Source organism: Genypterus blacodes, unplaced genomic scaffold, assembly GCF_046128005.1.
Source record: "Genypterus blacodes isolate CSIRO-AG114 ecotype Tasmania unplaced genomic scaffold, CSIRO-AGI_Gbla_v1 ptg000029l_1, whole genome shotgun sequence".
NCBI classification, from domain to species: Eukaryota; Metazoa; Chordata; class Actinopteri; order Ophidiiformes; family Ophidiidae; genus Genypterus; species Genypterus blacodes.
In genome coordinates this window covers 5004676-5030000 of record NW_027466842.1, presented here as the reverse complement: position 1 = coordinate 5030000, position 25325 = coordinate 5004676, and the positions used below count along the sequence as shown (strand labels likewise).

The following is a 25325-nucleotide window of genomic DNA, read 5'->3' as shown; positions in this document are numbered from 1 at the left end:
TCAGCACAGGAAAGAGGATGAGATCGATCCGTTGTCGACAAATAACCAACATGGACTTCTTAGTTAACTGAATACGACCATTATTCTGTTTCCCATTAGCTTTGTTTTCTTGGCTGTGTGTCCCCTGGAACATTTAGTAAAATGCTCCTTCACACTCACCTTCTCGTCTCACTGTCTCGGGTTGTTCCGGTGAGGGATTGGCAGGTGCTGGATGGACTCTAAAGTTTGCTGAAAAGTAAAGTCAGTTAAATTTGATCTGTAAAACTGGAGCGGAGTGGCTCTTATCTCTTAACAGTATTGCGCAAGCGATGAAACCTTTTTTCGAGTTGAAATCAAAATGATTTACCAAATGCTGGAATTGGAAGGATGTTGTTGATGTTGAGCCAGGCCTTTATGAAGGGGTAGATAGATATGAGCAGGCCTAGAAAGGACAATGTAAAATACATGTGATGAATGACATTTAAAACTTTTTCTACTTTAAAAAATATAAATCACTGTTTCTACTATAGTTCAGCTTACTACGAATTTGTCTCTTTAAATTTGGAATGCCTGGCATCTGTTGACTGATTGTAGTGGTAATATGGATAATCGTGGGCTGTGAAGATATATTTACGCTTTATGTTTGAGTTCAACATTTCCAGGATTTCTTGCATGAACAGTATTTCCATTAGGTAAACGTCTGAATTTAACCATTCCTAAGCACAAACTGTCTTCTTGTTAAACCATTCTACTGTTGATTTACTTGATATCAAACTTCCTACGAGAGACCACTACCCTGCCTTTGTTGTTCCCTCAATGCCTGCAAGCTATGCAGGTCCAAAGGCAGCAAAGCAGCTTCAAAACCATGATGCTCCCTTCTCTACATGTAAGGTGAACCAGTCAGATACCCAGGTGGTCTTTGGGAAATCTGAGTCATGCAGCAGCGTTCTGAGAATACACCCACTCCTTGTGAGGGTAGTTAGCTTGTTTCACTGTGAATTGACGCATACTCAGGTTTTTAGAGAGGTTTTTGGAGCTCCTCACAACTCAGAAACTGAATCCCAAATCACATTTGAGGTGGAATTAAAGCAGAAATTGAGGTTATTATTATTATTACAGGAAGAAAGTAGTGAGGTTCTCTTCCCTTTTCTGTATAAACTTCACATACTAGTTGCCACTGTGACCAAGTGTTTTTTATGAAATATTAATGGTCCAATAATTCCCAAGCTGTAGCCGCACAGCCATAGCCTCTAGATCCTGTTTTGAGTCTGTTATGTGATGCTTCCCCCTGTTCTACTTGAACTACCAAGTAATATCAGAACCGAAGGGCTTGTGGGGCTCTCAGTGGCACTTTGCTCCAATTCGGCACAGTTATTGATTTCCCTTATAAGCCAGAAGAGCTGCCATTAAATCGTGGCAGGTCCTGGGGGTGTCTGTGATGCATGCCTCTGCCTAAAATGTCATGAAACTGTAGAGGGAGCGAAAAGATTCTGTCGAGAACATTCTGTTCATGCTCATTAGTCATCCTATGTGTTGGAGGGAGCACCATGGCACCAAACACATAATTAGATGCTACTTAGCTGCACAAGTACAGCCACAGTAAACGTTTCATCAAACTGTTGTGCATGGTTGTGATTTGCCAAATTCTTGTGCAGAAAGACGAATCAATTATTGAAAGGTGATAGAATAATCAGTGAGATTATATTTCATGCTAATTAGAATGGATGCTGATCTTAGATTAGAAGCCTTGGCCTTTGCTCTCAGTCTCCACTGAGGCACTTAAAGCAGTCCTTAATCTTGGAGGTGCAATGCTACTCAGGCTATCAGCTGGTTTCAGTTACACTGTTGTATCAAATGATCACATGGAAAATGTCAGCAGCCACATGTCAGCTGTGTTTTTGAGAATAAAATTGCCAGTATGTGGATATGTGGACATGAGTATGACACGGGATAATTTATAATTCAAAACATAGCAAATCGACCATAACGATTGACCAGGAATCAGTGCTTCAAATTCTTAAGTATCACATTAGAGGAAAAGCTACTACGATAGACAATAATCTTTAAAAATTGTTCATCCTTTCCTTAATTTACTGATACAGTACAGTTGTCTTTATATTAACAGAATGTCACACTCACCAAGTCCTCCTGCTCCCAGGAAGATACCTCCCACAGCATCAGCATCACACTCCCTGGACACCCCAATGATGATGCAGCCGGCCACGATGCTGACCAGGGCCGCACCCACTCGCAGCCCATGATACTCCCCCACACTGACGGGGGTCATTCAGCAGGTGGTGGCCCCCCCACCTGTCAAGGTGCTGGCCCAGTCCCACTCACACAAGACAGTGACAGAAGCAGACACGTGTAGACAAGCACTTCAACTTGGGCCCTCACTTCCACCAGCAACTTAGTTGTGCACGAGCTTGCAGCCCCTCCCTTTTTTTCACTGTCGCTGACACAGAAACACTTTCTCTGCCAGACCCGCCATCCCCGTTCTCTATTCACTGCTGCTTAAGACTTCTCATGCATCTTTAAAGATGACGCTCTGGTTTCCATTACCACAGAAAATTAGAACACCCGCTGCACTGACTCTTATGACAACAATATGCACACGTCAAATCTGATCACGACTGACCTGCTCTCTCCCTACCAACACTGAAAACTGCATACAGTATCAAATACACATTGTATAAGACAGGGTAAAATAAGATAAGCTAAGTTAAAAGTTTATTATCCAGAGGGAAATAACTTACATATGCAGCGCATTATAATGTAGGACAATAACATGACAAATATGACGAAAAGGGCAGAAGAACAGAGTAACACTAACAAAGACAAGGAGCAATAGTTAGAGTATGTGCTACTTCTGTGATTTCTTTGTCAGTTTGAAGGGAATGTGTAATGAAAGGTTGAGAGTCCTCTACAGAGGGGGCCGGAGGCCATCCACAAAGGCCTGCAGTTGCCATAGGAATCGCATATCCATGGCAACAGAGGGGAAAAGAGGGTTAGGATTAATACCTGCGAATAGGATAACAAATGAAGTTATTGGGTAGAGGAGAAACAGCAGCACATTTCCTGTTCAAGGAGTAAACCTGCTCCATCTTACTTTGTAGTTCATATGTCTACACTAATATACAAACAGACATAAACAGACATGTATGGCTTTCCCATCTGGAAAGAAAAAAAACAATGACAAGGTATGAGAATAAATTGATTACGGACTGAGGTCATTATCATAACTAATGCTCACATACAGTATATGCTGACATTATATAATTACCATAATCACAGTCACATACAGTATAATGACTACAATCACACTGCTGGCTATCAGTGTGGGGTAATGAGTGCCAGCTCATTAGATTGTCTCTACCACTGTTGCTTAATGACACAGATGTATTCAGTCACTATGAGACTAATGAGCCTCAAAAGGATTTTGGTTGCTCAAAAGGAAGGAGAAATTGCTTTAAAAGCCAACCATTTCTTACCTATAAAGATTCTGTTCAGGTATATCAACTATATGACTGATGTACTAACTTTTAATTTTGTCGAATAAAACTGCATCACGCTTTGAAAGAAGTGCAAGGAAAGAAAAATCGACAAGATGAAAAAAACGATGCGTTGGCCGGGAATCGAACCCGGGTCAACTGCTTGGAAGGCAGCTATGCTAACCACTATACCACCAACGCCATGTGAATAGCGGCTTGGATTGCGTAACATCTTCTTCCAAAAAGTACAACGGCCTCGACACGCTGCGAGGGTCTTTGAAAACTTTGAGACATCTCGATCTGAAATCTGGCTCCCCTTAACTAATAACTCGCTTTTCATTCAATTGTCACACATATAGACCTACGATCATCTACCATCTAAATAAGTGGTGCCAACCCATAATGTATAAAGAAAAATAGCAGGTCAAGCTACCTTAAGATTGGTGTCGTGAAATTATTTAGAAAGTAGATATAAAGAATAGATTTTTAAAATTGCATGGGCCCGTACGGGGATGAAACAAGCGCCCTTGGCGTTATAAGCCCCACTGAGGTAACCGGCCTCAGTAACCAGTATTAACTGCGCCATTCTGCGCGTTGATCGAGGTGAATCCTGTCTTAAGAAATGATTGGTCTCACGGCATTGTTCAGTGAAAACATTTCGCATAAACGTGTTATAACACAGAAGCACATATGGCCGTTTATGGCCGTTTATATACTTTACTGGCTTCATACACTGTTCAGACCTCGTGGCGCAACGGTAGCGCGTCTGACTCCAGATCAGAAGGTTGCGTGTTCAAATCACGTCGGGGTCAAAGTTTTGTCCAATTTTGTTTTACGCAAATAAGGAGGATAAAAGCGAGGGGCTGCCTCGCCTTGCAATTTTTAAATCGTGCAAGTACAACAAAACAATTACACAACGATGCACCGAAATTTACCACAAACACATTGTGAGAGAAGAAACCAAGAAAAACCAAGATAACATGATGTTTACCGTTTTATGATTCTTTGCACAATTCTTTTCACATAAGAATTAATATGTGGGGCACTGGACAAGAGTTATAAAGGCAGAAAATCATAATAGTTGCAAAAGTGGGCTCGTCCGGGATTTGAACCCGGGACCTCTCGCACCCTAAGCGAGAATCATACCCCTAGACCAACGAGCCGCGATGACCATTTGCTGCCCAAAAGCATTCACAATCCTCAGCTCAAACGCACCCTCCAGCTCAAGCATTACTGTTTGCGTTTACTCTCACGTGTGTTTGGTGTGTGTGATGTGGGCCCTCTGCTAGTAAAACCAAATGAAGTGATGCCACTGCATAAATAACTTCGCCTCACAGTATGATTGTAAGCACTATTATTCCAACAATAATCTACAAATGTAGTAGAAACAATATCAGATTGATGAGGGGGCAGGGAATAATTGTAGAATGGGACAATATATAAACAGCATGGTTGTGATGAATGTGGTGTTGGAATATAATTTTTCAGGGATTATGGAATTATATTTATATAATGTCATTATTATGTGTGTAATAGTACCAGTCAGCAGCTCTTTCCTCGACATACGGGTGTTATCTGTCATGTGACCCATACTCAGCCATCTTGTGGAAAACGAAGAGAGAGACACAACTCGCATACAAACCTTGTGCTGTCACAACAAGCAGAGGTAAGACAGCCAAAGTTTGATACACTAGCGAGGAAAATCTTGGACATTTGGGTTAAGCGCCATTCAATAGAGCCATATTCTGACTAGCCGGGGCTACCTGGGACTGTTGTTACACCACCATTGCTGCTTGGCCTCGCAGCACCGACCCCCCGTGTCTTGCGTTACGGGTTGGAGTGGTGTAAAGTGTGGGACGTTCCGAACAGGAAACGTTGTTAGCGGGGCTGCTCAGAAGGCCGCAAGTGTCTAGCTAGTTAGCCTGTTAGCATGCTAATAGTGCTTGCTAACTTGAAGTGTTGAGGTCAGAGATTAGACTAATTTATGCCAGGACAGTGTTACATTTGTGTGTATTAAACATACGACATGTTACTATTACTCCCACATATAAGTCCCCGATACATGCATTGTTTTGCGTATATTAAGTGCATACCACGAGTAGATATATCGCTGCTGGCTAGCTTGTTGGTGAACTGCATTTAGCGACCACCGTTGTCTAGTGAGAATATCCTGGTGTGGTATTTAACTTTAACTCTATCGTCAACTTAAAACATTTACTAAACATGCTAACTTGTGACAGCTACGACTGTTTCACGCAAGTTATTATTCTTTTGATTTAAAACCTACATTAGCTACCCTTCGCTGTTTGGCTAACGTGACTTTCTACGCAATATTCCCACGCTAAACGTCGATAATTGCAATCTACCCTAGCGAATATAAGTTAACCAAGCAACTATCTTTGATATGATTAACATCATTATATTGCCGACTCGGTGTGACTACATGTGGCGTGTATGTTGTGAGTTCTGGACATCATGTTCGAGTGTTTGTGTAAATGCTTCACGCTGCACCTATCGGGACACGTTAGTGTGAAGTTAGTGACCAGTCATGTTTCCGCTTCTTTAGCCATCTCCCATATCAAAAACTTAACTGTGGCTTAAAGTTAACTAACTGACAGGGCTCGCGTTTTTGGTGGCACGTTGGCGTAGTTGACAAATTTAGCACTGTGCTTAGTGCTAAAAGTCTTAAATAATTGCAGGTTGGATTCGTGTTTTGGTAAGAGTGACTTGGCTTGAATGGGACTTGCTAATACTGCAGTTAGCTTGAGTGTGATGGTGTATTTATTGATTTGTAAACTTACACGTGGCTTCTCGTCTCTCCATCTGGTCGGAGTGTGTTGCCAGTGCACTTCTCGTGCCCCCCTTTTGTGTCCGATATATTTTGAGTTCCCCGTGACGTGAAATGGTTATCTTTTGATTTACTTAATTCACTCTAAAATCTTATCTCTATTCTAGAAATCGATGTTTTTGACGTCTGTGTAAATGTTAACTTATTGAGATACTTTGTGATTCGCTCTATTTGTCGGTAGTCTGTCGCCATGCAGAGACACGCGGTTCAGACAAGTTCTAGCGTAACGTTAAATCAGCTTAGCACCGTTTTGTGACTAAACGCAGTGGCATTTCGTCTTGCTTCGACTAGGTAACTTTCCTTTTAAAATGTTTAATTGCAATAGACAATAGTGATGTCATCAAATTGACAACGTTACAACATTAATGACACCTAAAACACTGATGCCATCCAATCTAACAAAGTTGCAGCATTGATGTCATAGGTATACATTGCTATTACACTCTATTACAATTCTAGAACAAATCATTACTAATTGTCTAGTTCATCTTTGGCGCTTGTATATTGATAAGCATATAAATGTGGAATCCTTTACACTTTTTTACTGGATGGGTGTTTATAAAGGAAGACTACTTTATTTCTACATTTAATAGATCTGCATAATCTGTGGCAGTATTTCTCTTATGTGTTGAGGTGGACCTGGACTGGAGGTTTGTGTCCCTTAGATTAGTTCATTTGTTTATTCTTATTCTTATTCTTAGTGTTGTATAAAGTAGTGGAAAATGTAATGGAAAAAGGAGAGTAAAATTAAGAGATTTAGTAATGGGGCAAATATGACAAACACTTACCTGTCCACATTCAGTTTTTTATTTTATTTTTTAAAGTTCAGCCCACCCTGTTGTCAATTACAGGTGTCTGAAAGAGACCCTCCTCCCAGGCTGGGAGATGTCCGAAAATAGCTTTAGCAGTTTGAAATAGTACACTGGCTGTGTGTGAGACAGAGATGGTCTATATCCTCTGGAGCTTGGAGTGCATTATCAGGCTGTACGATCTTGTTTTTAAAATCTTGTCACGTCGAGGCAAATTAAAGATACAACATGACATGCTATTAATTGCCTTCACAAAATGTGTTCACATGAGTTGACTTATCTGATATCACAGTTAAAAACATGAAACAGAAAATCGGGAAAACCTCCCATTTAAAAACCATTGAATATACATTGGAAGTATCGTACCGTAGTCACACCAGTGTTTTAAGCAATACTTCCTTTCCCCCTTTTCTTTATTTGTAGAACTTCAAGGCAGAATGGCTGAAACCCAGACACTTAACTTTGGACCAGAATGGTGAGTGAACTGTGAAGTGGTTTATGGTGTGTGAAAGTGGTTTCCTCTGGGACCTACTTCAGCTTTACGATACAAGTTGAGACATGAGCATTGCCACATCAGCTTTAGGTTTGTCTCCTGTGTCACTTCAGCTTTTGCGAGACCTTTTCTTGTTTCCCTCCTGCAGGCTCCGCGCCCTGTCTGGAGGTGGCAGCGGCAGCGGCGGCGGTGGCGGAAGCAGCAACATTGTTGCCTCTCCACCTCTCTCACCTGCATTGCCAAAGTATAAACTTGCAGACTATCGCTACGGAAGAGAAGAAATGTTAGCACTTTATGTAAAGGATAACAAGGTAGGCGTAACGGCTGAATCTTAGATGTTGAGATTCATGCTTCACTTCTTCATCATTGTATTTGTCGTAACATATCCTTTCTAAGCATTGGCCATCTTCATACTTATGCATCAGGTTGTTTCTTGTGCCCACCAGATCCCTATAGACCTACAAGATAAGGAGTTCCTGTCCATATTACAAGAGGAGCCTTTGCCACCTCTGGCCCTTGTGTCTTTTACAGAGGAGGAACAGGTGATAAAACACATCATACCAGGCCGCTATTCATCCCAAACAAATTTGAATTAATAGCTGTCATTTCAGAGAAAGCTTAAACAGAAGAATCCCAAAATAAGCATAATGGGCCCCTCAGGCCACTATTGTCCTTTCTGACAAAGCCTGCTTTAGTTTGTAATACATACCTTTCGCTAAATAGGCTATCAAACTACAGGACAGGTGCACAGAAGAAGCTGAGAGTTGGCTATTCATTCCCCTTGCTCCCCTCCCCCTGTCTTTATTTGCAGAGAAATTTTTCCATGTCTGTAAACAGTGCAGCCGTGCTCCGACTGACAGGGCGAGGCGGCGGTCCGATAGTTGGAGCACCAAGAGGCCGAAGTACCTCAAGGGGTAGAGGTGAGAATGTAATTAGAGTTCTACAGCTGTGTTGTATATCCTTCTCAAAGATAAGGAACTGTGGGCGGTATTTACACTACGGCAGCAGCAACGTGGATAACATTTTCCAGGTATATTCAGCTGTTCCGTCTGCAACATTTGAGAATTTCTAACAACTGCAGATGGTTAAGATTCCTTAAAAGAATTCCACCAATTTGGGCACGGCTTGAGACGAGGGGTGTAATATAAGCCCTCTGCAGGTGTTGTGCTTACACAGCGTGAGTTCCCCCCCCCCAACTGCTTCAATACATATTAATGTGCTTATGGACATGTTAAATCCTGCTCTAAACTGTTATAGCGTTCACCACACCCAAAACTCAAATTGCTATCGTTTATCAAATTTTTACAGCTGATCCATTAGAGGTAATATTACTCAACCACTGCTAAACCAAAACATTGAGTTAAATATTGACGTGTGTGGTCAGTTTAATCTGAGATCTCAGTGGATGATGTATGCGAGTAAGTTTTGTTTAATAGATCTATTGACTACCTTCTATGTTGATATAAAGCCTCATGATGGTTGAAGGCTGAACGGAGTGGAATTTCCCGACCTCTGGACCCTCTGCCCATTTTCTCACAGAAGCACTCCGAACAAATTGTCCCATATTTTGGATTTGTTAAAGCCAATCTTTGTTTGCTCTTAGGCCGTGGAAGAGGAGACGGAGGGTTTTACCAAAGAAGTTTTGATGATGTGGAAGGGTTTGGCCGTGGAGCGAGGGAGATGCACCGCTCCCAGAGCTGGGAAGAAAGGTATGGAAAACACTGCTGTGGTCCCTCAACAAATTATTATTATGAAATAGTTTTTTGCTAGAATTTCAGTGAATTGTTTTGTTGTCATTTTCCAGGGGAGATAGAAGGTTTGAAAAGCCGGGTCGAAAAGAGCCAGGTTGGTGTTACATTTTTTTTCCCAAATACACACTGAACTCTCTGGCATGTGCTCTAACTTGTCTCATCACTCTCTCTTTAGTACCAGAGGCTGCTCCGGCACACTTTCCCATGAATCACAGTAAGTGTTCCTTTGGATATCTACAGCATGTTGAGGGAGTCCGAATTGTTTTAACTGATTTTGTCTTAACTGCTTACCTGGTAAGTAGTGATGATGGTTTCACCTTCAACCTCCTCTGCCCGCGCTGTTGTTGCAGTCCGAGGGAACTATGAGGACAATGCCGCCGGCCTCCCGAGGAAGCATGACTTCATACGTTCGGAGAGTGAGAACTGGCGCACCACTCGTGATGATCAGAATGGTGAGGATGAGGATGGGGTCCGGCGCCTGGCGGGTTATCGACGGGACGGTGACCGGTGGTGCCCCCCGAGCCCAGGTGGGCACTGCATTCATCACATCACATCTGATTTTAAGAGCTGAAGGAATCTTTTTATCGTTCATCCAGTTTTTAATATACACTGGAGGTTTCCAGTCCAGATGAATAGTGTTATGAGGGTTGCTTGTCCACTATGTTTTTTTCCTTTATTTTTTTATTGAAGAAAGCATGTGACATGACAATTGGCATACAGTTATGGGATTTTGGAGATGAAATGTTTATGTGGAATGTGACGTGGACAAAATGTATAAGGAGATGAGGGGACAGTGACCTGGGCCGATGACCTGTACACTCGGGTTGTTTATAACAGCGTGGTTAGAGCTAAATAGTTATTGTCAGAGTAAAGCTAGTGAGGCCACATTATCCCACTTCTGCGAATTTGGTTTGTGTGTGTAGCACATTACCATATACAGATTATTTATTTTTATCATATTATTATTTTACTTTTATAGATAAGATACAGCAGGGAAGAGAGGCAGAGAGTTGGAGAGAGAGAAAGGATAATCCCTGAAGAGAACCAGGCTATGTAATGTTCAAGTTAATTAAGACAGTAGGGCGACAAACAGGGCAGCAGAAAGCCACAGCCGTCGAAGGTTATGTAGAATGACGCAGAGTTCTGTATAATATCAGTTTGATGATCTCCCAGGTACACCTTTTTCAGGATGACATCATACAGCAGTGCAGGTAGCTATGGATCCCATCATAGGCTGTGGTGGGTGGAAAAAAAAGAGGGGTACACGAGGAGGGGGAGAGGAGAAAAACAAAAAAACCCACCCCAATAGTCACACAGTCCCATCCTATGATTGCTTCCTAATTGTCCGCGTATATCCCAGATGGGCCTCGGTCCGCTGGGTGGCGGGAACATCCAGATCAACGTCGCCGTTTCCCCTTTGATGCAAGAGAGGACGAACGTGGGTATCGGAGGCCCCGGTCAGGCAGTGGCAGCCTTGAAGACGAGAGGGACAGCCTGCCAGAATGGTGTCTGGAGGATGCCGATGAGGAGGCCGGCACCTTTGATTCATCAGGGGCCTTCCTCTCACTCAAGGTAGGAAATGTTTCAACATCAACCCTCAAATGAAAACCATGGTTGTAGCAGCTGATTGGGGAGGGGGGGATACCAGGGCCTTGTAGTTTCTGTAACTGGGCACTTAATTGTATTAGCAGAAATCCTCCAAGGAAATCATCCTGGAGGAGGCGGAGCTAGACTTCAAACCCTTAGAGGAGTGTGAAGAAGGCCTGGAAGAGGAGGACAGTCCGGCCAAGGAGACCAAAGACACAGAAACAAAGGCCAAGAGAGAGGCCAACAGCAAAGGTTGGTCACTTGGATAGTTTATGTGCATTTATTTTGTCTCCTTAGAATATTATTTGGCAGGCCTGGGTAGAAGATGAGACAAACTAAAAGGAATTGAAGGTCTCTGTTCCCCTTTTCAGAGATGGACAGAATGTCGGAGGAGGTTCTACACGCAGCTCCGCCGGCACCGGAACCTCAGGCTCCTCTGCAGAAGTTGATGAACAGCCAACCTAACAGAATAGAAGAGTCTGAGAGGCCGGCCGAGCGGACGGAGAGACGATCACCTCCGCGGCCACAGCCCGAGAAGAGCAAAGCCCCCCTGCACGTCCCCATGTCCAACAGCATGCTGGAGTCCCTACCCATGACCCACATTGTCGCTACACATAAAGGTTGAGTTTTGATTCTTCCATACCAGGACGGATAACCTGTCCTTGTTAGTTTTTGTTTGTTTTTATCATCTTGAAGAAATTCACCATACCTGCTTTTCCTGCCCCTTGCAGAGGTGTCTGCTCCATCACCCGCCATCCAGCTAGCACAGCATAAAGCCATGGAGGCTCATGTGGCAATGCCCAACCCCATGTCTTTCCCCACAAGTATAATGGCACCCATTGGCAGGCCCAGCACTTTGCCACCCGACACAGATGAAGACGAGGGGCTGAAACACTTTGAGCAGGTAAAGTTAGTAGGCTGCTTAGCTACGAGATTGCTTCCAACTAATCGAATGTGCCGCAGTCATTTACAGCCACTAAACAATGTCTCTACTGGTCGTCTTTTCCAGGAGGCAGAGAAAATGGTAGCGTACCTGCAGGACGGCGCGGTCGACGATGACAGGCTGGGGGCAAAGCCCACAGAGAAGCCCAAACCTGCAGGCCTGCCACTCACCCATGAAGCTGCTCTGAAGTGGTTCTACAAAGACCCACAGGGGGAGATACAGGGTGAGGCTACGAGAGGAAGCGAGATTTCACGGCTCAAATACGACTTTTTGTTTATACGCTTATATTAGAGATTTATTTTGTTTTGATTTTGCTACTTGTGCTCTCTCAGGTCCATTCAGTAACCAGGAGATGACCGAGTGGTTCCAGGCTGGTTACTTCACAATGTCTCTCTTAGTAAAGCGGGGCTGTGATGACGTATTCCAGCCCCTGGGAGAGATTATCAAGATTTGGGGAAGGGTGCCATTTGCCCCCGGCCCTGCACCTCCACCTTTACAGGTACGTGTTTGCACTGACAGACGCCTGCTCCCTTTCCAACCATACCCTTGTGTCCAAAGCCTTGAACCAATCATCAATACTAGCTCTGACCTCCAGGTGGTGTGCTGTGTCAGGAATTGTACGTGGCTTATTAATTCAAAGCATAATAGCCAGTCATCTGTCGAGCCTCAGGGGTTTTTATGTTTTTTCTGAAATGAAATTAGTCTTCTGTATCTTCCCCTGCACGTTTCTCACAGACTTAACTGTGTTCTCAGTCTTTTCCTATGATATTTGTTTTACTATAAACAAAAGTAGCAGACAACCTTACAAACATACATTTTCTTGCTACCTGAAATGAATGCTGCAGGAGTAATGCAAACCTAATGTTCTTCACGTTATGCAGGGAGATGGAGATCAAGAGAGGCTAAAGAGGCAGCAGGAGCTCACTGCTCTCAACCTCTACCAGTTACAGCAGCTCCAGTACCAATACCTCCTCAGGTACGTCAATCTCGGCTCTTGACACCTGATCCTATCTGTAGTTTTAGCATGATTGCCCTTATGTCATAATGGAAATGTGAAGGAAAGATTTCATCACATGTAATATGTATCATTTATGTATCCATCTCTGTTGGAATTGTGCTTCTCTTCTGATTTTCTCTTCCACCGTGCAGGCAGCAGTATGCACAGGCCTTGGCCCAGCAGAAAGCTGCTGCACTCAGCTCAGCTCCGCTTCAACAGCAACAGCAGCAGCAACAGCAGATCAATCTGCTTCTACAGCAATACCAGGCACTCAAGATGAGGTTGGTGACACAAACTCAGTCTGTGATGCCCCTTGACCCTTTTGTACTTGCCTAGATTTAGTCTCTTCAGTATTAAGTCTGCATTGACATCATGAGAACACGATGTAATTTACTCATGTGTGTTTGTACAGAACTTCTGAGAGCCTCCTACCTCCTGTTACCCGCTCTGTGTCTGTACCAGACTCTGGCTCTGTGTGGGAAATGCAGAACCCATCCTCTCAGGCTTCCTGCACACCAAACCTCCAGCAAGCTGCTCCAAACAGTGAGTCTAACGTCCTGCAGTTTGTTTCTGTGAACTGTCAGAATGCCCCCCATGTGTAAAGCCTAATTCTCTGTTATTCTCCACAGCATGGGATGGCAGCAGCGTATGGGATTTACCTATAGACTCCATGGCACAGGCTCCAACCATTGAACAAATGCAACAGTTAGAAAAGGCCAAGTCTGCAAAGGTAACAATTATTCTGTTTACCCATTTGTTTGCTCGTCTTCCATGGCAAGATTCAATTTTAACAGGATATAAAGAACATTACTCAAAGCTAATCATTTGTATAATAAATGCATTCAACTTTGCAAACATTAATACATGGAATCAGGCTCATCTAAGTACATTACCTTTACGTCACCATAATCATTGTGCATTGATGATTGTTCAGCTAATTAAAAACAAATTTGATTGTTATTTGTTTTGATTGGTTATTTTAATTTCTACTTGACAATAAAGCTTTTTATTCTGTCACTCATCAGTTGGAGCTTGAAAGGCGTGATGCAGAAATTAGGGCCAAGAGGGAGGAAGAGGAGAGGAAACGACTGGAGGAGGCCCTGAGGGCTCGACAAGAGGAGGAACGCAAGCGCTTGGAGGAAGAGGTGCTGGCACGGCAGAAGCAGGTTTGGACAGTGGCATTCTGAAGCTCTTTTAAAGGTTGAGCTGCTGCTTTGTGCGATCGTAGTTTCTGGAGATTTGCCTGACCCGGTGTGTAAATCTTTAGGAGGAGGCATTGAGGAGGCAGCGAGAGCAAGAAGAGGCACAGCGCAGGCAGAAAGAAGAGGAGGAGAGACTGGCTCAGGAGGAAGTTCTCCGCAGATTAGAGGAGAAGCGAAGGGAGGAAGAAGAGAGGAAGAAACGGGAAGAGTTCCTCCGCAAACAGGTAAGCTACCAACATATGTTCATTAAGAGTGCCTCCTTAATGGACTTGGGAATGTTCCTCTCCTTTAAAAATGCAATGAGTAGTATTAATGGGAGCCCGCTCTGCAGGAAGAGGAGCGTAGAAAGCAGGAGGAGCTTGAAGTATTGAGGCGACGGGAGGAAGAGAAGCGGGCAGTGGAAGAGGCAGCAGCTGCTGCTGCAGCGGCCACTCTCGCACAACAACAACTGGAGGAGCAGAAACGGAGAGAGCAGGAGGCCCAACGGCAGCAGGAGCTGCAGAGACAGAGGCAGCAACAACAAGAGGCCCTAAGGCGACTTCAGCAGCAACAACAGCAGCAGCAACTCGCACAAATGAAGGTAAGGGAAGAGGATTAGCCAGAAAAGTGGAGAGTATATTTATGTAGAGTCAACATTATGGCTTATTTTGTTCTTTAGCTTCCATCGTCTTCAAAATGGGGACAGCAGTCAACCAACTCCATTAGCCAGACACAGAACGCCCTATCACTTACAGAGATCCAGAAACTGGAGGAGGAGAGAGAAAGAGAGTCACAGGAGGAGGTGAGGCCAACGAGCAGTAGTCTTCCTCTTCTGTATCAGGCTGGTTGTTTGGTTACATTTATGCCTTTTTACTCATTCTCCTCCTTTCGTGATCCTGTAGCAGCGACGTCAGCAGCAGGAGCTCGTGAAGCTCCAGCAGCAGCAGCAGGCCCTGCAACAGGCCCAGCAGCCGCACACCAAGCTGTCCGGTTGGGGCAACATGGCCAAGCAGCCGCCTGTAACAAAGTCCTTGTTGGAAATCCAGAGAGAGGAAGCGCAGCAAATGACACAGCGGAAGGACCAGCAGCCACATCCCGCTGTCAGCCCGCAGACCCGCAACCAAAACAAAGCTGTACGCGACCTGCATGCCACTGCAAGTTACCACTTTATTTCAATTTATTTCCTCTTCTTTTGATGTCGTGCTCTTTTTACTGAACATAAGTAAACCCTGCAAGAACACAGAAGAAAATGTATAGATAGTTGGATAGATATAGAGTTTTATCTTAGACATTAGGGCCGCTCTGAAGTTTCACTTTCTCTCTCAATAGACAAGCCTGAGCAACTCGGTGTGGGGGTCTGTCAACAGCAGCACTTGCGCGAATTGGACTCTGGACTCGAGCAGCATCTGGGGAGACACTCACAACTCTAACATGGGCTTCTGGGACGAGGCTGTTAAGGAGGCTGTCCAGCAACCTCCCCCGGCCAAGAAAGCCAATGCTCAGAAGAACAACAAGGGCAACTCCAACCTCAGGTACATGAGCTGGATTGGATGTAATTAGAAAGCCAAAACAGAAAACGAAGAAGCATGACTTACCATATTGAACATATGGGTGGGTAGTACTTGGATCCTTTTTTTTAATCTTCATCCGGCATTTTTATGTGCACTTAAAGTAACTCTTTGAGCGGACGGGCCAACAAGAAGGCAGAAGAGGAGGAGAAGCTGCTAAAGTTGTTTCAAGGGGTTAATAAGAGCCAGCAGGACGGCTTCATGCAGTGGTGTGAGCAAACCCTGCACACCCTCAACACGGCCAACAATCTGGACGGTAGGTTTTGCCTCAGGGCACTTGACCCACAACTGTCGATTTGCCGTCTCTAGAAGCTGTCGGCAAGCTTAAATAATTTTCCATTCGTTTCCTTCTCAGTGCCCACATTTGCGTCCTTCCTGAAAGAGGTGGACTCGCCGTACGAGGTGCACGACTACGTCAGGGCCTACCTGGGGGACACTCCCGAGGCCAAGGACTTTGCCAAGCAGTTCCTGGAACGTCGTGCCAAACAAAATGCAAACCAACAGAAACAGGCGCCACAGAACCAACAGCAAGCCCCCAAGCAGCAGGTGAGGGGAGGAGACGGGTTAAGGCTGAATACAGTGGGAGCATAACGTCACGCTCCATGTGACTTTGAATAAACAAGAACTGAAGCCGGCGTTGTTAAAATCTAACTGTGAAATACAAATGTGTACTTTTTGGGTTTTAAAAATAACAATTTGTAGATTTACAACTCTGGTTCTTAAACTCGCCACCCAAGCAAACCAAGTTGCACCTCAGCAACAAGCTACAACAGATTGGAGCCATGCGGGATGACTATTTTCAATAATAATAACACTAATAACTTAACTTACAAAAGAAGAAACACATTTATTTGTTTCTCTGCAGACTTTTCCAATGTCACCTGGCCTGCCACCAGGGGGCGCTCCATGCTCAGGCTTTGATACTCCTGCACATTATGCTAGATTAATTTGGCCCCTCCCTCATCGCTGCAGTTAGACTTATCAAGAACAGGTGTGGTCATTAACGAGGGCGGCTTAATTAGTGTAAATGATCACACCTGTGAGTCGCTGCCATGAGTGGGCAACATTTGTGCCCTTGTTTGTTTGTGGCGCTCAGCCGTAACAGCCGTTTAATGGTGGTAACTCCACGTGTCTTGTCTCGCGCAGGATTCTGTTTGGGGCGGGACAGGATCGTCGTCGCTCTATCAGTCCAACCACACGAGCAGTCAGCAGCAGCGCTTCGAGACCGTCACCTCAGGGAAAAAGAAGAAAAAGCAGAAGATGGTCCGAGCAGACCCCAGCCTTCTAGGTGAGGCGGCGAGAGGACGGCGGTACCTGAACGCACCTTTCTCTGCTAAATCACTTTTTCTTCAATGCGTATTTGTCTTATCTTTTTCAGGTTTTTCTGTGAATGCAGCGTCCGAGAGGTTGAATATGGGAGAGATTGAGACTTTGGAGGACTTTTAAGGGACTGCAGCCGAGCGCAACCCACTGACTGTATCCAATTTGAACAGCAGCGTTTTTACCCAGTGCCCCCCCTCCCCCAATCTTGGCCCCCCCACCCACTGCATCCGTGTCTTTCATCCCACTTTTTTTTCCGGGTCCCATTTATTACCTCCAGTAATTCCAAATTGCAACTTCACTTTGGCATCCAACAAAAACCCCCTAAGAAGTAAACTGACAAACAAAATGGCCAGTGAAACATCCCGACCGGGGCGAGCGAGGGATCACCAAACCATCTCTTTTCTGGAAAGGGCTTTTGCTCAACGTCCATCGTCGTAGCAATTAATAGCGATGGCGAGGTCCAAAAAAAGTTGGTCTGCAAAAGCTGGATTTTGAAGTGTGGATATATGGTGGGGGTGGAGGTTTACGGGAAAGGTTGCAGAGATTATAACCATTTTTTTTAATTTATTGAAACTTCTCCCCCGCCCCCCGACACTTAAATTCCATTTTTCTCTCTCTCCCCCTCCCCGTTTTCTGCTGGGTGTTCATGGATAACGATTATGGCAAAGTAGGACCCAAGGATTCGTGCCCACGTATGTCCTGTTTTAAGGACATGTCAAAAGTTCCAAGTAGTTATCTATTTCTTGTAAAATACTAGGCTGTTTAAAGAATAAACTTTCAATTCTGCATCTGTATTATAATATATGAAAATGAACTGCTGGAGTCATACTTTTTTTATTGCAGTATGAAATAAACGGTCTTATGTGCAGGCTGTTCACAGCTCTGTCTGAACAACTCAGAAAGAAACGTGTAGAATTCATTGCAGCCACTCGGACGCAGTTTTGGAATCTCGCTAGCAGTGAATGTACTTTTATGGGCTTTGCGGGAATCATCGTCCATATGACTGATTTTTATTCCAAAAACTATTGGCTGTGTGTCACCAGGAGGATCCATAATGAAACAAATACAACTTTAATATTAGAGTATGACAAATACACTGATCTTTAGTGCGTATCTGCTCATAACTTTTTCATTCCAGCACTAAATTAAGTTGCACTAGGCTGTGGTTGGTAGACGCGCGCGCGCACACACACACACACACACACACACACACACACACACACACACACACACACACACACACACACACACACACACACAGAGACTGAAATTGTAGCAGCTTCTATGAGTAATCAGAGTAATTGAATTGCAACAACTTTCCTTCAAGACCTAACCCAGGTTACCCAGAGGTTTTCTTCCAGACATTTTAATTAAGTCCTTACAACTTCCCCCTCAAGTCTGAAGAACCTCCTTAATGACCCAACTAAGAGGCAATTGGGAGACATTCGCTGGGGACCTGGGACCTTGAGGGACTTTTCTTGGAAGGATCATTGGGTCTCTCTCTCTCCACGTCTCTGTTGGTTGCTGCTACTCATGCATTTTTCAGTTGATGCTGCACATGACTTGCATGCAGCCTGGTTAAACAAATTTTCCCTTACATAAAATAAAAGCCTCAAAGCAATTCATTGAGGTTCAGAGCAGAAAAGAGCCAAGCAGCCGGTTGTGTTTTCTCTCACTGTTAAGACCTCAGGAAGTAAAGAAGCTCAACCATACTGTATGTATGTTGACAAAGACGAGTCATGGCTTTATACCAATGCCTCTGCCATGGTTGAACAAGATCTGCCTCCAATAATATTTTAGTTTCTAAATCAACGCGCGGTGTGATTTGTCACAAACTTATAACTGCTAAAAACTTAATGAGGTTGAATGTGATGTTACAACACAGTTTCAATTTTGAAACGGCTGTACAAAAATGGTCTGGCTCTGTTCAGTATACTTAATATATAATTTACGTTTTTTTTTATCGCCATGTAGACGTTTAGATCGATAAGAACAAAATAGATAGCAATTCGGTTTTTAAATGAAAGTGTAATTTCCACAAATTCGGTGTACAACTATTTTCTATTTAAATAAATTAAAGACGTCGACATGTTTAGGATTTGCTTTCATTTACTATTTATTTTTCGAGTTCATTGGCAGAAATCCAAGCGAATTCATTCAGTTTCACCAGATGAAAACGTACGTGACATGTTCCATAATCACCTCAAGGGGTCGCCAAATCACCCCAAACAAACCTCCAATAGTCATCATTTCAACAAGCATACAGAAGAACGTGAATTTTATCAGCAATTGTATCAAGTTAATCATAGTTAGGCATATCAGCTAAGTATGTTATGTTATTCATGGAAGATTGGTCTTATTGGTATCTGTTCTGATTTCCCTCTAGTCTTCATAGTGAAAAGGTAACATGAACAACAGGAGACCCTGAATCTTCATCACAAGCACCTGAGATCCGGGAATTGGATTGGAATTGAAAGTCAATATGATTGTGTAGAATGCATTGGATATAGTGTGAAGTGGAGACGACTGCGTGCTGATGCTGATGGAGAACAGTAATGGAGAACAAGGATGTGGATTTAAGAAATATCAATACTATAAATTAGATTGCCACCTAAATATAAGTGGTTCTTGTGCTCCACCTCTCTATAACATTTTATCAAAATCTGTTCACAGCAGCTTGAGAGAGGCAAGTGCTTTAACCTCTTAGCTGATGCTTTTACCTGCAACCTTGGAGAACACTGACAGTGAGTAAGGAGGCTGTTCCTCACCTAAAGCCTTTAACTCGAAGCTCCAGCTGTGGCTTCCATCTGACCTGCCAAAGTGTCCTTTAGCAACACACTGAACCCTCACCACCTTCAGGAGAAACTTTCTTCATCCGAGCCCACTCTAGACGTTACATTCTGACAGTTTGCCTCTTCGTATTTTAGAGGAATGCCCCCGACCAAGACCTTTGTGACTTGACCTGACCAAGGTCAGCGGTTAACAAATGTTTGCCCCAACCCCCACCCCCGCCCCACCCAAACCTGTGGTCAGAGGAGTATGGAGTGGGTGGACCCTGTAGTGATGTCCTCACAAAGTCCACACTGTCCTGACACTTTCCCCGCACACCTAGTCCCACCCCTTCTCTCACCCCACAGCTACCTGCCTTCCTCCCTCCTGCGTTCTCCTCTTCCTCCTCTCTCAGGGTCAGTACTTCTTGAGAAGTCGTTGCCCGTGGAGTTTCAGACACGTTTCGCTCGCTCAGGCTCGTCCCTCCAAGGTACCATGGTTCACAGCGGCAGCTGCATCTGCAGGTTCCTCCTCCTGGTGTTCCTCGGCCTCTTGGTAGCCTCCGTACACACAGGTAAACCTCAGTGTTCTTACTTGATTTAGAAGGCTTGAAGTAATTTTTGCTGAGAGCATTTAGATGTGAGATCATCTCGAGAAATTTTGAGATCCTTTAACATCTCTAATAACCTCTAATGTGTAAGGGTATAATAGGTCATATCAGTATTTCTGCTCCCCTGGATGAAGCCTGAGGTGTGTATACGTGTCATTCTCTTGCTCTGTTCCACACACACACACACACACACACACACACGCACACGCAGGCCTGGATGTGAGAGTCTCATCTAAATGATGTAATTGTTGCAGCCAGCGGCTCTGAAAGCTTCTCTTTGACACACATGATGACTCAGTCGCTCACTCAAGGCCCTCGCTATGTTCTCAGTTTGTCTGAAATTAGAACTTTTCCGTTTGTTTGGGTTTGAATGTTTTGGGGGATTCAGAGGTAAAATATTGTCAGATATGGAGTCTGTGACACCTTTCTAATTAGTTTGAGGAAAAGTTTGGGGAAAGGAGGAGCAGCGTAGCAGAGCAGCTTTCAGGCCCAGAGAGGTTAAGGCAGAGGTGACCTTTAACCTTCACAGGAGACATAAAGCCTACCGTAATAACAACAAGGCTCGTTAACCCAAATGTGAAGCTTTCTATCCCTACATCTTCCCAAACTGATCTTGGGCTCTGATCCAGCTTTTGATCTGTGCAGTTTAGCATAAACAAGTTTTTTTGACGATGCACTTTGAATTTTCCATCAGCAGGAAAACCAAGATGGCTTGTGCCCCCTTGTGCTTTTTTTTAAATCATGGAAAGATGAGGGTGAAGTAAGGACGCAGACGCCACCGATGTCATGTTTGGGCTGAGTTGTTGGCAGGCTGAAGGCTTTTCACACATACCCGTTTGCACGCTTTGTCATCTCTCCTGCCGGTGTGAAATCCTGACTGGAGAAGCCTGAGCCCCAAACAAATGGCCTTCTGTGTTATTATTATGTGAAATCATCCTTCCTTACAGTCTGCCATGCTCTTAATGAGCCTGGATAGGTGTGGTGTCTGTGAGATGGGAGGGTCAGCTGATTGGCGAGTGGGCAGAGAAGAATTGTGTCAGAGGGATGACGCAGTTTCACGTCATCATCAGGTTTCCTCAATAAAATCAGCGTTTACTACTTTTCAGAGCTCTTCAGTGCTCCTGCTGTTATTTTTCTCCATAACTTTGTTAAATATCTGGTCTACTTATGTGATCAGACACTTAAGCCTCCACCAAAGCTGTGTGTTCTATAATAAACTGGCCTGAAAACCTAGATTTTTAGAATTAACAGCAAACAAACAAACAAATGGGACTCAAATCGTAACATTGGCAGAGGCAATGAGGCAGATTGCTGCAGTAAAACTAAGTTGCTGGAAAAACGTCAGATTTGTGATTTTAAAAACATAATTTCAATATTGTTTCCACTGGTCATGGTTTATTGACTTACAGAGACCTTAAGAAACTACATTAGGTAGTTGAGAGAGATGTAATCTTAGAGTTCAGGCCTGTTTTTCCTACTTGTTCTACCAAAATAAGACCTCCAGACTCGAGTGTGTGTCCAAGTCCATCAGCAGACATCACACGCAAACTCCTCCTCCACCACGTTATTATTTACTGTCTTTTCATTAAATCATGCAGACGGTAGAAGCTTTTACACACACAGGGACTATTTAATAAACAAGTTTGTTTGACATACAGCCTTTGCCTGACTGGCTCGCTGGCTGGCTGTCTGGCTGCTCAGGCCTGGTTGGGCTGGTTGTTACTGGTCGCAGCTCGCCGCCCTCCACGACCGCACAAACTGCCTTTTGTGCCCTGGGCTGAAGGCCTCATTGATGGCCGTGCTGGCCTGGGGCCCGGGCCTCCGCGCAGGCCCGCCAGCTCCAGGACAGGAAGCTGCAGGATCAACACGGGAGCATCAAAACACTCACACCAAGCATCAAGAAGTGCCAAAGAGAGGGGGGGGGGGAATGTAAAGGCCGGGGGGGCGAGGATGATGTAAAATCTCAGAATTTGACCAGAAAAGTGGCTTTTGATTTCCACGCAGAGACAAGGATGGGTCTTTGAGAATGGAGGAGGACGGATAGAGACAGGAGAGGGTGAGGGAGTTTACCGAGGGCGTCAGAAGGCTATAAAGTAAACATGCAAGGGCGCACACGTTAAATAAGCTGAGTGTAAATATGTTTAGTGTACGGTTTTGTTGGTATGCGAGGAGCAAGGGAAGGCTGAGCGGACGGGCAAGCAGGTGAATGGGTGGGCTTGTGTGAGAGAAAGTTTGTTTTCCTGAGGGGGCTCGGGATCAAGTTTTCCCCTGTTCCCTTGGATTTCAAAAGAAAAGTGGCACAGCTGTTCAATTAAGGGGAAAGATGAGGATGGTTTTCCGAGTGGGAATGATGGGGGGGGGATGGGTGAGACGCCGGCCTTGTTTGTTCTGTCCTAAACACTAATTTGGGGACCGAGAGAGGAAAGAGAGAGACGAGGCGGTCAAAGGAGAGACAATGCTGCTGCTTTGCTTCAGCTTCCTGTGAGGTGTTACAGTTTTACTCTGACATATTTCAAAATAAAATATCATCTGACAGGTTTCTTCCTTTTCCGTCCTTTCTTCCTCGTTCCTATCCTTCCCTACCTTATTTCCTCATTCCTTGCCTGAACTAGTCCTACCTTCTTTCCTTTCATCCTGCCCATCCTCCCTTTTAGTCCAACTTTCATTCAGTCTATCCTTTTATACACTCATCCCATCATTCCTCCCACCCTTATTTCCCCTCCTTCTCTTAATTCTTTCATCCTGTCCCATCCATCCTTTTATCCACACTTCCCTGTCTACATTCCCTCATTCTCATCTCTCTTTCGATCCATCTTTCCTTTCATCCCTCCTTTCATTCTGTCTACCCTTATTTTCCTTCCTTCCTTCCTATTTCCTCCACTGACCTGTACTTGTACCTTGGACACTTTGGTACGTGTCGCTGCAAATATTTGTGTACTTTTTCCACTTTTATAGAGGCGTCTAGTGTAGAAAAGAAAAAAGGAGATGTTGAGAGCTGAAGGAACCTGCAGCTCAAACTTTGACATTGCGTTCATCCGCGACAAAGACGCTCTTGTATCCCAGCCTGAGCCGTTACACCGGAGACAGAGGGAGGCTGTTAAGAGTCATCAAAGCCTCGACGTGTGCGTGTAGCGCTGCATCCTCAAGGCCTCGCTGTGCAAACGCGACCATTAGCAAAAGCCACGGCCCTCAAAGTGAAGCCCCCCTCCCCTCCGCCACAGAACACACAGATTCCATAAGGAGCTCCATGATTCTTGAGCCTTTGGCCGTTTGTGAAAGGTCCAGATCAACGAACATGTTTGTTTCTCTGTGGGTCGTCAGAGACCGTTGCGGACCCTGTTCCTACTCTCCAAGGGGACAACCAGGACACTGTGTCAGGTGGTGGACCCTTCGACGTGACCACCAAAGACCCTTTCCAGGATATGACGGAGCAATCCTTCACCTTTGACTATGAGGACAGCACACACACCCACACCATAGACGAGGAGGAAGGTAGTCGTGAGCCTGATGCTTGAATATTCAACGAATGTGCCAGTTAATTATTCAAATGACGTTAAACCTGTATCTGCGTGTCTCTGTGTGTGTGTGTGTGTGTGTGTGTTCCTGCAGGTGTCCTAGGGCCTGGTGCCATCACAGCCATCGTCATCGCCGTCTTCTTGGGAGCATCTGTCCTCCTCGCTCTCATCGTTATCACACTCAGGAAGTTCACCGCCTCCTAGAGTGTACACTCCCCATTTTGTGTGATTGCATGTGTGTGTGTATGCATGTGTATTTTCTGCTTCTCTCACCTTCCGTGTCTCATTGCCTTTTTTTATTCCTCTCGCTGTGTCATGCATTCGCTCTTCATTTCCGCTGTTACTTTTGAAAAAATGTGGCAGGTCCCTCGACTGAGACACAATTAAACCCCGTAAACGCGTAATTGTTGCTCACACTTGTCTACTTATATCTTAGGGCTCAATGTTAGAAACTGGCTGGCTCTTCCAGTGGAAATGGTAGCATGTCCATTTAATTTTGTTAAGCTTTCCTTACTTTGATTTTGTCCTATTTCTCTTATTTGTTGTCTGAGGAATTTGTTGTGAATTATCCTGCGTGTGTTTGCTTTTATTTCTACATGAAGTGTGTGTGTGTATGTGTGTGTGTGTGTGTGTGTGTGTTTGTGTGTGTGTGTACGTGGGAGACTGGACCTCTTTGTACTCATTTTGTTGGTGTATTTCTAAAAATTCAACCTGAGAGATATTTCAGATTTATGTAATTGTGGTGTATTCCTGGTTTACACAGACCCTCTGACCGTTTCACAATGAGTTTACCTTTCTAAAGAATAAATCTGACACAAATACGGCCTTGGTGTTTTGTGCCATTTGTACAAACATTTGTGGGGGACCAAAAAAGGAATCGGAAAAGTAACAAGCAAGGGTCCTCAATGAATGTAAACAGGACTGTTGGTTCATTTGTTTGATTATTCTTACCTCAATAGCTTCTGCATCAGCCACACAGATAGTTGTTGTCGCGGTAATATCACTGCCAAGTTGTCTGACGTGTACAGTGAATAAATAAATCCAAACTCGCATGCCAAACATCTGTGGCGCCCGTATGGTTATTGAATGCGACATCATCCAGCCAACCTAAAGGCTGTAAAGCACAGAAGGTACAGTTTAGGTGAATTGATCCTTGTAACAGTGACTGAAAGCAGAATAGAGACCATGATGGATATGAAACAAAACACTTGACTTCCCTTCTCGTCACACTACCTCTTCTCCCACCTGTGCACTCATGCGTGCACACACTTGTATGCGTTATATTTTTCTTTCATCCAGTCACATTTTCAGCATATTTGCATACCGTGCATGGAGCTGTAAGGAGCTCAGTAAGGCAATTAACTTCAAAGGCCAATTTGACCCAGCAAACAAAAAGCTCAAACCTGTAATACCGATTCACAACAGCGGATCGCAGTAGAGAACAGCTTAACAGAAATTTCA

The 25325-nt window shown here is 44.4% G+C and overlaps 3 protein-coding genes and 3 non-coding genes across 14 annotated transcripts in view; 3 read left to right on the top strand and 3 right to left on the bottom strand.

Moving 5' to 3' along the window:
- The window catches only part of kncn (kinocilin), a 4121-nt gene extending 1855 nt beyond the window's left edge, over window positions 1-2266 (bottom strand). Inside the window, exons 1-3 of the mRNA XM_076144765.1 lie at window positions 2119-2266; window positions 347-421; window positions 160-228 (exon numbers count right to left, since the gene is read on the bottom strand). Of these exons, the coding sequence (XP_076000880.1) occupies window positions 160-228; window positions 347-421; window positions 2119-2266 (292 nt within the window). The remainder of the gene's footprint in view (window positions 1-159; window positions 229-346; window positions 422-2118) is intronic.
- Window positions 2267-3599: 1333 nt separating this feature from the next.
- Window positions 3600-3671, bottom strand: trnag-ucc (transfer RNA glycine (anticodon UCC)). The gene has a single exon. It is a non-coding gene; the product is annotated as a tRNA-Gly (tRNA).
- A 539-nt stretch (window positions 3672-4210) lies between these two features.
- On the top strand, window positions 4211-4282 carry trnaw-cca (transfer RNA tryptophan (anticodon CCA)). The gene has a single exon. It is a non-coding gene; the product is annotated as a tRNA-Trp (tRNA).
- A 279-nt stretch (window positions 4283-4561) lies between these two features.
- On the bottom strand, window positions 4562-4633 carry trnap-agg (transfer RNA proline (anticodon AGG)). The gene has a single exon. It is a non-coding gene; the product is annotated as a tRNA-Pro (tRNA).
- Window positions 4634-5051: 418 nt separating this feature from the next.
- Window positions 5052-19068, top strand: gigyf2 (GRB10 interacting GYF protein 2). 9 transcript variants are annotated; one of them, XM_076144577.1, is made up of 29 exons: window positions 5052-5136; window positions 7551-7602; window positions 7769-7931; window positions 8067-8162; window positions 8432-8540; window positions 9224-9329; window positions 9425-9465; window positions 9547-9585; window positions 9722-9823; window positions 10732-10943; window positions 11060-11210; window positions 11330-11578; window positions 11690-11862; window positions 11968-12124; window positions 12234-12400; window positions 12783-12877; window positions 13051-13179; window positions 13311-13441; window positions 13528-13628; window positions 13924-14064; window positions 14166-14324; window positions 14432-14680; window positions 14759-14881; window positions 14982-15233; window positions 15409-15611; window positions 15752-15903; window positions 16003-16193; window positions 16794-16935; window positions 17026-19068. In XM_076144577.1, the coding sequence occupies exons 2-29, from the start codon at window positions 7565-7567 to the stop codon at window positions 17091-17093; spliced, it is 3939 nt and encodes a 1312-aa protein (XP_076000692.1). In that variant the 5' UTR covers window positions 5052-5136; window positions 7551-7564; the 3' UTR covers window positions 17094-19068. The 9 variants fall into 9 exon arrangements, with proteins under 9 accessions (XP_076000692.1, XP_076000693.1, XP_076000690.1 ...); XM_076144578.1 differs by having other exon boundaries at window positions 9722-9898; window positions 11063-11210; window positions 14982-15212; XM_076144575.1 differs by having other exon boundaries at window positions 9722-9898; window positions 11063-11210.
- Window positions 19069-19440: 372 nt separating this feature from the next.
- Window positions 19441-24688, top strand: snorc (secondary ossification center associated regulator of chondrocyte maturation). Its single transcript, XM_076144568.1, has 3 exons — window positions 19441-20313; window positions 23671-23841; window positions 23959-24688. Exons 1-3 carry the CDS (start codon window positions 20010-20012, stop codon window positions 24066-24068), a joined length of 585 nt encoding a protein of 194 aa, XP_076000683.1. The 5' UTR covers window positions 19441-20009; the 3' UTR covers window positions 24069-24688.
- The last annotated feature ends 637 nt before the right edge of the window (window positions 24689-25325 follow it).